This window comes from Meriones unguiculatus, chromosome 5 (assembly GCF_030254825.1).
Source record: "Meriones unguiculatus strain TT.TT164.6M chromosome 5, Bangor_MerUng_6.1, whole genome shotgun sequence".
Taxonomy (NCBI): domain Eukaryota; kingdom Metazoa; phylum Chordata; class Mammalia; order Rodentia; family Muridae; genus Meriones; species Meriones unguiculatus.
This window is the reverse complement of record NC_083353.1, coordinates 122425301-122437845: the sequence shown is the minus strand read 5'-3', so window position 1 is coordinate 122437845 and position 12545 is coordinate 122425301. Positions and strand designations below refer to the sequence as shown.

General features: G+C 45.7%; 1 protein-coding gene across 1 annotated transcript in view; it reads left to right on the top strand.

Annotated features, from left to right (window-relative positions):
• The window catches only part of Gucy2c (guanylate cyclase 2C), a 70702-nt gene that overhangs the window by 22843 nt on the left and 35314 nt on the right, over positions 1-12545 (top strand). The window contains exons 9-12 of the mRNA XM_021644291.2: positions 869-954; positions 3068-3179; positions 9071-9152; positions 12275-12380. Of these exons, the coding sequence (XP_021499966.1) occupies positions 869-954; positions 3068-3179; positions 9071-9152; positions 12275-12380 (386 nt within the window). The remainder of the gene's footprint in view (positions 1-868; positions 955-3067; positions 3180-9070; positions 9153-12274; positions 12381-12545) is intronic.

The window sequence follows — 12545 nt, the reverse complement described above, 5'->3', positions numbered from 1 at the left end:
CTGGAGAGCAGAAAATGGCATCTGTGGTGACTCATTTGGCACAGAGCTGGTGCCTAGTAGACATGAAATGCGTGTTAGACTTAAATTCTTTCATTTCCATTTATTTAGTTGGGGCTGTATGTGCACGTGACCACTCCGAGTGTGCGCCACAGTGGGTAGGGGTCAGAGGGCAACTCCTGCCACCCCGTGGGTTCTGCGGATTGGACCCAGCTCCTCAGGAAGCACCCTTCCCAACCAGCCCATCTGGGCAGCCCAGAAGTTGGCTGCGATGTTGAACATGTAAACATTTTCTGCCTCGGCACACATCCTGTGTGGTCAGTCCACACTGCTGTTATTTTGTAGTTGGAAAGTTGAAATAAAAACAACCTAAGTATCTTTGTTCTGGTGTTTTAACCAATGAATGGTCGTGAGGCAGTTTTGTTCTTTGTACAATGCAGATTTTGCCGTGGCCTCTATGCTGTGCTACTGATTTAGCTAACATTCTTAGTAAATGTATAGAGTGGACAGTTGAGTGATTTGTTACCTGGCCACATCCTAAAGGAAAGAAAGGCTTTTCCTTCTAGATGAACTTCCCCCATGAAAACACCCTTCACAGATCACAATTAGTAGGGGCAGGAAGCAGTTAAGGGCCATGCTACTATACACATTTAATCCCAGCACCCGGGAGGCAGAGGCAGGTGGATCTCTATGAGGCCAGCCTGGTCTATAGACTGAGTCCAGGGGAGCCAGGGCTACCCAGAAAAACCCTGTCTCAGAAAACCAAAAAGAATGTAACAGAGTGATCTGAATCTGTTTTACACTCTTCGTCGGGATCCTACTGGTGTGGTGCCTAAAGCCAGTGACGTCTCCAACCTACTCTCTCCCCTAGGCATCGAGGGCCCCGTGACTCTGGATGACAGTGGGGACATTGACAACATTATGTGTCTTCTGTATGTGAGTATGGACACCAGGAAGGTATGTCTGACCCCTTATTAGAAAGTATGGGGTGACGAGCCTGGGTGGGAAAGGACAGTTAACATGGAACATGTCTATGTACACATGTGTATATACACACACATATGTGTGTGTGAATGAATGTAGGAATCAGACTAGTGGAACCAATAAAAAGGGAACACGCTGACGACCAGCCTTCCCTAAAGACAGTTAATCATCTTCACAAACTAAAGATTTCAAAGAAACGGCTCTCTCCATCAGCACTCCCGTGACTTGTGAACTGTGCAGTCCCTCAGACGCACACATGAAAGGGCCGTGACACTCCTCGTTCACGTATATTGTACACCTGCTTCCTTCATTTCTGTGTTAGAGCCTGTGCTGGCTGGTTTCATGTCAACCTGACACAAGCTATAGTCACACGAGAGAAGGAAGCCTCCACTGAGAAAATGCCCCCATAAGACTGAGTTGTGGGCAGGCCTGTAGAGCACTTCCTGCATTCGTGACTGATGGGGAGGGGCCCACTCCATGGTAGATGGGATCACTCCCGGATGTTTCGGTCCAGGGTTCTATGAGAAAGCAGGCTGAGCAAGCCATGAGGAGGAGGCCAGTAAGCAGCATGGCCCCCTGTGGTCTCTGCATCAGCTCCTGCCTCCAGGTTCTTGCCCAGCTTGAGTTTCTGCCCTGACTTCCTTTGCTGAGGAGCAGTGATACTGAAGCATAAGCTGAATAAACCCTTTCCTCCCCAGGCTGCTTTGCCACGGTGTGTCGTCATAGCAATAGTAACCCCGTCGGGCGCAGAGCCTGAGCAGAGGAGGCAGGGCTGCTCTTCCCGTCATGTCTCCCACACAGAGCTTCCCATCTGATACAGAGTTAGTGGCTGATCAGCACTGAGTTTAAAAATGGAACGGCTAGCTGCCGGTACGCCTTCCAGAGCTGCGTCCATATAAACCGTGAAAGCCACTTATGCAGCCAACCAAATGGTCAGGAAACACCCTTTTCCTACAGGAGGTCAGGCCCTGACAAAACTGGAAGTCTAAGAGAAAATAGAATTCATTTGTTATGTTCCAGAGTGGACACTTTGACAAGCTTAAGTCATGAATGACGCCAGAAATTTGAGGCAGCATTTCATAACAGCCACACTTTTTGTCAATATATCAGATATTTAATGAAATGTAGTATTTGGGAGCGAATGCGATGGCTCAATGGGTAAGGGTGCTTGACCCTAAACCAGACAACCTGAGTTTGAACCCTGAGACCCACCTGGTGGAAGGAGGGATCTGACCCCTAAACATTGTCCCCTGACCCCCACGGGCGTATTATAGATACCCACCTCCCAAATAAAGAAATGCAAAAAAGGAATGCACAGTTGTCAGACAAGCCGTGGGTAATCCTTTGAGTCAGATCCCCTAAGTGCTTTAGTTACTAGCAGGGACCACACAAAGAGACCCACATCCTCCTCCAATGGGATGGAGCCCTTGCTGCCCAGCATGGAAGAGGGGCAAAGGCATGTGAGATTTTCCTCACCCTCACCACCGCTCTCCACACAAGTGCTCTTCCTTACACAGCTCTCCCGAAGCAAATGTGGCCAAACTTTTCAGCAGTTGCCTGCTTCCAATTGCATTACATATTTGGGAAACCTAGGGACGATACCAGAGTGGGTATCAGTGAGGGTCAATATATCACATCCTAGCTCACAGGCTAATTTTGAACTTCCATAAATGTAATTATAGGTTCATTTCTATGGGGCATGTTTTGGGGGAATGACAGTGGCTATAGAGCAGTGGCCATGTCTCAAAGAAATCTTCCACAGCATTGCCAACCCCTGCAACAGCAACTCAAGGCTCTCCTGGAGTAACGTCCCCATTAGCAGACGGTTTCAAATAAAGACTCTAATCACAGAGGCCTAATGAGTAACCGGGAATGATTGCTCCCATTTGTAATCCCAGAATTTGGAAAGCCGAGGCAGGAAGATTAAGAGTTCAAGGTCAGATTGACCTACAATATCAAGATCCTGTTCCCAAAGCCACACACACACACACACACAGAGAGAGAGAGAGAGAGAGAGAGAGAACACCTCATCACAAACTGTTCTAAAATGTTTTCATGGTTTTCTTTTTCTTGTACCCCAACACAGTATGAGATTCTCATGGCATATGACACCCATAAAAACAAAACGATCCCAGTGGCTACGAACCCCAACTTCGTCTGGAAGAACCACAAGCTGCCTAATGATGTCCCCGGACTGGGTGAGACGTTCCTTCTGGGCTTTCTTTCCTCAGCATGGTGAAAGCTGTCTGGAGTTGGCACGTTTTCCTTTTTTTCTCATCTCACCTAGACTTGCTGGGCTTTCGGGTTTTCCGGGCCCAGTGAGCTTCCCGGCGGCTCTCATTAGACACAGCTGCGCTCTAACCCTGTTTTGAAGATGGTTCTCACCTTAGAAAACAAGGCCAGAAAATGGGCAAAATTAAATCGTCATGGAAATGCGTACTTTACTTGGCACATTTTACTGCAACAGACCCCAGGAGCTTTCCTATAGTTGAGCAAGAAATGGTTGCTATATCGGGTTGACAGACAGTCAGTGACGCTGGTCCTGAACGCCTCCTCCATTCCTCCCCAGGACCTTCTTTGGTGGCAATGATAATGGCACACGAGGCTTGGCCTCCATATATGCACAATGCAGTATATGACATCAACTCTGCCCTTCAGCCGGGAGGTCAGGGGGCCTCCATGAACCGGAAAGTTCACAGCATATTCTGCCTGTGACTGGCCTGGCCAGGGCTTAACTATCTGTCATCTTTAAGACAAAGATCTTAAAATTTGACAGACAGTTATGCTCAAAGATGTGAAAATACCATTAATAGGGTTCTAGAAACTTGTGATATATTCCTAACTGAGCACCATACAACCAACCGAGATTCATTCTTTTCCAAAAAAAATAAAAAATAAAAAAAAATTTAAGTGGTAGGAAAGTAGTAACACTGAAGAATAGAAAAATGCAACTCTATCTAATAAGATAGCACTTTGTAGAAATAAAACTGAAAAGAAATACATAAAATTTCAACACTAGTTATCATTAAGTAATAAGATCATGGATGATTTCCCTTCTTTTACATCTTTCTGAACCTTCGGTTCTTTTTCACAATGTCTGTATTCACGTATCAATTTTTATAGCACTAAAAGCTCTGAGGGAGAAATACTTCTCTTCTGGCAGCGGTCTGTGGCCCGGGACTGGAAGCTTGATCTGCCTTTAAGCGGGCAGCCCTGGTCGGAAGGGCCTCCTTGCACTAAGATTGTAACTCTTTCTAAGAGTCTTCCGGTCTGTGAATCCACTGGGTGGGAAAGGACTGACTTGAAGCAGAGGGAGGTGAGGGTGGGAAGAACACTCTCCGCCCAAAGGACGACCCGGAGACAGACCGCAAGTTTACCGTGGTTTTCAAACTTCCGCCTATTACCTCCAGAGCTATCTCCACGGCTCCAAGTTTTAAACCAACATTTCAGCAACCTCTCTCTCTCGGTCCCTGCATCTCTCCGTCTGTCTGTCTCTATTTCTCTCTGTCTCTGTCTCTCTATGTCTCTCTCTTTCTGCATGAAAGATGAGTCAATGGTCTAAGTGCCTTCTCAGGACCTGACTTTAGACACACACACACACACACACACACAGAGAGAGAGAGAGAGAGAGAGAGAGAGAGCTCACCTCAAAAAAAAAAGTATGCATCTGTGACTCAGGGCTGGAACAGATGGAGGTAGGCAGATGCCAGGACCTCAGGCTCCGTCCAGCCGGACAGTGAGCTCCAGTTCAGTGAGAGACTTTGCCTCAAAAACGACTCCTTGTGGAGCTCCTGTCCCTCCAGCTCTTTCTATCTCCCCCTTCTTTCATAAGATTCCCTGCACTCTGCCCAAATTTTGGCTATGAGTCTCAGCCTCTGCTTCGATAACTCTGATCAGTAGAGTATTTCAGAGGCCATCTGTGGTAGGCTCTTGTCCTGTTCGCTGTCTTCTCCTGCTTCCAATGTCTACTGTGTCTATCCTTCTGAATGAGGATTGAGCCTATTTCCTAGGGTCTTCATTGCTGTTTAGCTTCTTTAAGAGTATATCTTTTAGTATGTTTATCCTATATTATATGGCTAATATTCACTTACGAGTAAGTATATACCATGTGTGTCTTTCTGCTTCTGGGTTACCTCGCTCAAGATGATCTTTTCTAGTTCCCATTTGTCTGAAAATTTCATGATTTCCTTATTTTTACTACCTGAATAGTATTCCATGGTGTAAATGTACACAATTTCTGTATCCATTCCTCTGTTGAGGGACATCTAGGTTGTTTTCAGCTTCTGGCTGTTATTAATAGAGCTGCTATGAACATGGTTGAGCAAATGTCCTTGTTGTATACTTACACATCTTTTAGATATATGCCTAGGAGTGTTATAGCTGGATCTTGAGGTAGCACTCTTGTTAATTGTCTGAGAAAGTGCCAGAATGATTTCAAAAGTGGTTGTACAAGTTTACATTCCCACCAGCAGTGAGGGAGGGTTCACCTTTCTCCACAACCTCTCCAGCATGTGTTGTCACTTGAATTTTTGATCTTAGCCTTTCAGATGGGTGTAAGGTGAAATCTCAGGGTTGTTTTGATTTGCATCTCCTTCATGACTAAGGACGTTGAACATTTCTTTAAGTGTTTCTCTGCTGATATTCTTCTGTTGAGAATTCTCTGCTTAGCTCTGTTCCCCATTTTTTAAGCTGGATTACTTGGTTCATTAATGTTTAACTTCTTGACTTCTTTATATATTCTGGATATTAGCCCTCTGTCAGATGGAGGGCTGGTGAAGATTCTTTCCCAATCTGCTCTACTTATTCTTTAAAGAACTTTTTAAGCTAACTTTTCTTGTCCCGATTATAACTCTCAGGCACATTTCATCTGTTTTTAGTAAACTTCTGTTTCTGTGTCCACCCTCCAGCAAAGCGGCATGGGAGAGAATGAAAACCAGCCACATACCTACAAGTTTCCAACGCTCATCTTGGTACTCTGTCCCAAGGGTAAAGCCCATAACCCTGCTTCTTCCCTTTCACCTTCCTCAAATGTCTTTCTGCTCCCAGGTCCCTCCTACTTGAGATCCCTGCCTTATGCCACCTTGTCATCCATCCATCATGTCTTCTGACCATCTGAAACTGGCAAACACCCATCTCCCTTCAAGATTTAGCTGAGGGCCTGGGGGCATGGCACAGAGAGCAACATGTTTCCCAGGGAAATGAAAGGATCTGAGTTTGGGTCCCCAGAACCCCAGATGTGATAGTGAATCCCTCTGCTCATATGGAAAGATGTAAGCCAGAGAGAGGGGACACTTTCCAGAGGTCCCCAGGCCATGTCGGTCATTCCCTTGATCACCAGTGTAGGCTCAGCCTCTGACTGGCCAGGGAGGTGGCACTTCCTGTCTCATGTTCCAACTTGAGTCTGCCCTAAATTTGGCACCCTGATGAAGAGAACGGCCTTCCGGCATAGAGGGTGCTGCCTTTGAAGGGACCCAGGCTCCATGGGGTGCTCTCTTCTGGACCCCCAATTAGGCAAGACCACACCCAAACACCAATTTCCAAACACAAAGAGCTCTTTTATTAAGCAAGGCAAAGAGGTACGTGGCTGAATGTGAATCAGGCAGAAACAGCAGCCAATGGCTTTGCAGGTGTTAGTTTTAAGAGGGAAAGGGGAAGGTCCGCTGGGATGGGTTGGTCAATTCTGACTGCACGAGTTAATCAGGTGGGCCAAATGGGGATTTTTGGTTGCTGGCCCCTGATATTTTTATCACTGGACCTTGGTGATCAGCCTCAGGAATGAGTCTTGAGTTGAGGAAGTGGCCAGATCAGGGAAGAGACTTTGGTGGCTTAACTATAGGAATGTAACCTAACTGTTTAAGGGTTGGAAAGGTGAGGGGGGAGCAAGACCTACTGATACCATTGGCCATACTCCAGGGCCATGCCAGAGCCCTTCAGCCTCCACCAGGCAGAGCATCCTCCAGACAGGCCCTCAACCCTTCACTGACTCTCACCCGGGCTTTTCTCAGCATATCAAGCTACGATCAGTCAGGCTCTTGCCCTCTGTGACCCCTGACATAGCGCTCATGTCACACTCGCTTGCTCACACGTTTTCTGTGTCACATACTACCCAGTGCGGGATTCAGCCATGTCCCTTGCAGAGATGCAGTGCACTAGAATATTTAAACACACAAATAACAAGATAACTGTAAATATGTTTCTACTCTGGACCAGCACTAATATTTAATTGATACACACCCTAAGACTACCTCGTTAACGTGATCCCGTTTGTTTTTATTCTGTAACTGAAAGGTTTTTCCTGTGGCAAAGCAGCAGGTTTGACTAGTTCCCTCCAGCTGTACCCTCACTGTGAGGCCCACAGACTACAATAACAAAAATAGCCACGAGAGGGCAGCAGAGGGTTTGTCTTGGAAGTTGTGTGACCCTGACTTCACCAGGAAGCAAAATGAAAATTAGGGTTACATTTAAAACAACTGCTTTTAGCCAGATGTGCTGGTGGTTCACATCTGTAATCACATTTGGAATACAGGGGCAGAAAGAGTACTGTGAGGTTGAGGCTATCCTGGGCTATGAAGAGAGTTCCAGGCCAGCCTGGAATACAGAATATGACCCTGTCTCAACAACAGTGAGCCTATTTCATTTAAATAGTTATGTCTAAGTATCTAATTAGGGCAATTATGTCGAGCCCAGTGAGGTGCTCATTACGTAGGCAGGTAGGGATGAAATGACCCAAGTGCCCCAGACTCATGCTCTGGCATGGGGGTGTATTATTTCACACTGTGGGGCTGTGTTTTTTCTACAGGCTTGCTTTGTCTGGGGCTAGGGGTGTGTTGCAGTACGAGTGTGTGATGGCGGTGGGCGCAATGGAAGTGATACACTGAATCCATCCACAGAATGGTGGCCGTGGAGGTGTGAGCCCTGAGTGGGAGTAAGAATTTTTCTGCCTAGAGAAGAAAAACATGAGTGACCCCGGGGCAAAATCATGATGGCAAAGCGGTCCTCACGGAAAAGTCTTCCAGTGTTACCACATGCTGAGCCTCTGAGAGAGAATAGGGGGTGAGTAGGGAGGGAAGAGGAAAGAAGGAGAGGAGCAGTGAGAAAGGGAAAGAGGGAGAAAATGAAAATTTTAGGACATAGCATGATTAAACAAAAGCATGAAAAGATATGTGACAAAGTTTATATTAATAGAGGAGTTTCTTAATATACTTTAACATTCAGGCACCTTCCTCTTGTCTCAGCAAAATAAAGAGGGTCAAGCTTCAGCCATTTAAAATTAAGGATTTACTCATGAAGGGTGCAGATGGACACTTCCGCTGTGCCCTTATGGGTTTTGTGTGTCCTGTGCCCTGGGAGAGACTCGCGTGGGGTTGGGGGCAGTGCTGCTCTAACGGGAAATCTGTTACCTCCTTTCCTGGAGTAACTTCATTAATCATTTAGAAGTGATCTCTGGTCTTTTTTTTAAAAAACACTTTCCTTTCTCTCTCTCTCTCTCTCTCTCTCTCTCTCTCTCTCTATCACATACACACACACACACATACACACACAAATAAAATCACATTATTGTTTGTCAGTAAACAGTAACCTAGAACTCCTAGAAAGGACTAGCACCCCCTAAGACACAGAGGACTGAGGAACAGGTTGAGCTTATATCCCTCTAAACGTGTGTTGAATACCACCAATTTAGGACAGTCATTTTTGTGTTTTGGTTAGAAATAAATAACTGTTGGCATGTACCTTATAATCCTAGCACATAGGAGGATCATGAGTTTTAGGCCATGATGAGCTACCTACCAAGGGAAAAGCAAAAAACAAAAACAAAACAAAACAAAACAAAAAAACCAAAGAAATTACAAGCACTGCTTAAAGGAATCCGCTTTTTCTGGGTGCACACACAGCAGCTTTCTTCAGAGCCTGGGGATGCTGGCTGCATACTACCAATGAAAAGATTAATAGAAGATGGGGATTTTTCAAAGAGGCTCGTCCTTTTCCGCTCCTCAAATTGTATTCCAAAGGAGACGCTTTGTGATGGGAAGCATCGGTGCTCCTCTGTGGTCCCCCTGACACACTGCCTTTGCCTTCCTTGCCACAACAGGCCCTCAAATCCTGATGATTGCAGTCTTCACGCTCACAGGAATTGTGGTCCTTCTGCTGCTCATCGCCCTCCTGGTGCTGAGGTACCTCCTTCCCACGGGCTTCCCTTCCAGATGGGGAGGAGACAAGGGCACAACTCCGGGATCCGTTGGCAGTGCTTGATGCAAAAGGCACGCCTGAGATCTTGAAGGCATTCGGTTTCAGAAGCAGTGTCAAAGGCAGAAGCCCGGTTTGGGTTGGAGACACACAACCCAAACCGCGGTTCTGGGCTCTGCCTGTTGAGGCTTGTGTGCGCTCGGGCTACTTCCGGTGAGTGGGAAGACGGCGAACGTGCCCGGTGTCCAGACAGCCGCATTATAAGCGGTGTGTGACTAGCTGTCTATGGAGATCTACCGGCGCTTTGTGAGAGATTGCAGAATCACGTACAGGATAGCATGGAGGCTAGAAGAAGCTTGGAAACCGTCCCGGCCACTGGGTGTGGCGACCCATGTCTGTAATCCCAGACTGAGGCAAGACAATGTAAGCTTGAGGCCAGCTAGTAAGACCCCCATCTCAAAAACAGTAACAGCAATGAAACCATCCGTTCCAAATGTCCAGAGCACGAGGAAAGAGAAAGCGACTCAGTCTGCCAGGTGGTGAGTACAGCCAAGAACTCGGCTGCTGAGCTTCAGGGCCGAGGCTTTCCTGCGCGACTTAGGCAGAGCACGGGCCTAACTGGAGACATAGTACTTGTTAAGAATTTCTTGACTCTATAAGCATTTGAGTTCTGCTTGAGCAGACTAAACACAGAGTTCTTAGGATTCCCTAAGCCAAGTAGCAATTACCTGGGTGTGTCCCACACTTTGGTAAGAGTGTCACTACTCTTCATCATGATGCACATGCCCAGGCCGTAGCCTGCTTTCTACGGAGAGGGAGTAGCCTGATTTCCTTCCTCTAAAGGCAGAGCTCATGTCCTAAAGCTGTGTTGCTCGGAATACAGGAGATTGTCTACAGTGTGGCCATTTACGTTAGTGAGAAAAAAAAAAAAAATTTCTCAGAAATTAAGCCCAAATGTGTCTAGCAACTTTCCCTGGGGGAAAGTCCTGAGATAAAAGAAGAGATATCTCTGTTGTTTCTAAGCCTGGAGGCAGGGGCAGGCGTTCCTAATGGTCGGTCTCTCTCTGTAAGGAGGCCTAAGAGAGAAGATGAGGTGTATGTGGGTGTAGTTCCATCCCAACTACACCCGCATGGAAAACAGGGAAGGCCACATGGTGCTCCCCAATCCAGAGTGGGTAACAACTCTGATGAATCCCCAAAGTCTCCTGGGCTACACACATAGCAACCTGGCAGCCTTCGATGCCTTCGATGCCTTCGATGCCTCTACTTAGGGTCACAGTAGTGGTATGCCATTTGACACATATTTAATAAGGGAAAATTCAGAGTTAGATGGAAGCAGAGGAGGAGATTTAAGTATTCTGTTTAGGGAACATTGGGAAGGGAATGTCAAATGACCTTGAGAATGTAAGTCAGAGTTTATCTAATGACAATAAGGGGTGGCGGGGGGAGACAAATTCAGGGACAGAGAAGTAAGCCAATAAAAAAGACTCCAGAATATGACGGGGTGGAATTACAAAGCCAGCTAGGAAACGATGTTCAAACAGTTGGCTTTCCATCCAAAATAAAATTAAAACTACCTAATACAATATAGCAAGATACAGCCCATTTTATGTGACACTCTAGTGTTATAAAGTCTTAGATGTGAAAACCAAACTTCAAAATTTAGAAGAAATGAATGCAAGGTCTGAGTTAAGATCAAGAAGAAAGTCATAAAGAAGAATAAGTAACTATTGCGGGATAAAATTGACTTTCTCTACAGCAACAGTAAAGAAGCAGTGATGTAGAAGGAGGTATTTGCTACACAAAAGGAGATAAGACTTGTCTTTTCATACTACATAAATAAATCCATATAAGGGGCTGGAGAGATGGCTCAGTGGGCAAATGCAATTGTGCAAGTGTGAAGATGTGAGTTCAAATCCCCAAAACCCATGTAAAGGCAGGGACAGCGTGAGCAGCTGTATGCCCAGCATTTGTACAGAGATGGTACGGGAGACAGGAGAACTGCCCGATGCTCACAGGCCGTCTAGCCTGGAGGGCACAGCAGAGCAACCTCATGCTGCAGAGAAGTGGACAGTAAGAATGAGGAGCTCCTCTGTTCGCCAGAAGCACTCTGTGGTGTAGACATGCACAGATGAGAAGACTCACCACACACTCACACACACATGCACACACACCAAAGGAGACACACTGATCCACCAATATGCATACATACTCACACACACCAATATACACACATTCACAGAGCGAGAGATTAAAATACAGGTAAGATAATAAAAAATTATACAATAATAAAACTGAGAAAATTATAAACAACCTTAATATAATCTTTTGATGCTATATAGCCTATAAAATAGTCAGCAGATATTTGGAAAGATCCTCCCCATAGAAATCAAACAAGTAAAATATTAAGCAACAATGAGTCACCATATTACACACATAATATGTTTTTGAGAATGCTTAACAGTATGTATCAAGAATATTGGAAATGAGCGTTCTCAAGATGGGGAGTCAGCACACCCCTCTGGCAAAGCATTTGACGGTATCAGTAAAGTTGAAGAAGGCAATCTGTGCAATACCTGAAGGAAGGCATTAGAAATCCACTCTTGTATTTTGGGATAAATGTTGGAACAGGGCCTCATATGTCTCAGGCTGGCCTAATCTTCCCACCTTCACCTCCCAAATGCTGAGTTCCAGGAGTGATCCTCTTGATAGGACTTACACGTCTCCTTTTAAGGGCACGAAGAAGGAACTGGGTGACTTGGGAATATAGAGAACTCAACAGTGTTATCAGTTTTTATATTTTCTGCCTCTCAAGGTTGCCAGGGTTTTATGTGTTCGTCTCTGGTTTTGCTTTTATGGTTTTTTCATTTTTTTTTTCACCATCAGTTCCTATCTTTGATTATATGAATTACTGTCTTTGTGAAGGGCTTGGGAAAGTGAAATGAAGAGAACAGAAAAGCCCACAAAAATCCACTTAGCAGCTGGGGAAGCATGAAGCCACACCACAATGTCTGATGACCAAGGCTACCAGGGTCAAGGTCCTAAGTTTTTCCTAGTGTCCCAGAGCCAAATGCTTATAAACACCTCCTGGTGGTTCTGTTTGTTACAGAAAATACAAAAGAGATAATGAACTTCGACAGAAGAAATGGTCCCACATTCCTCCTGAAAACATCTTTCCTCTGGAGACTAATGAGACCAACCAAATCAGCCTGAAGGTGAGGTGGGGTTACCGATGATGAGTATCTGAAAAACCATGGCAGCAAGCATGGTAGCATGGTACCGTGGTGCCAAGCATGGACAGTTTAGCTCATTCCAGAATCCAAAATTTAGATGTGAGACTTAAAGGAGGAAGGATTTATTTGGGCTCATGGTTTCAGGAC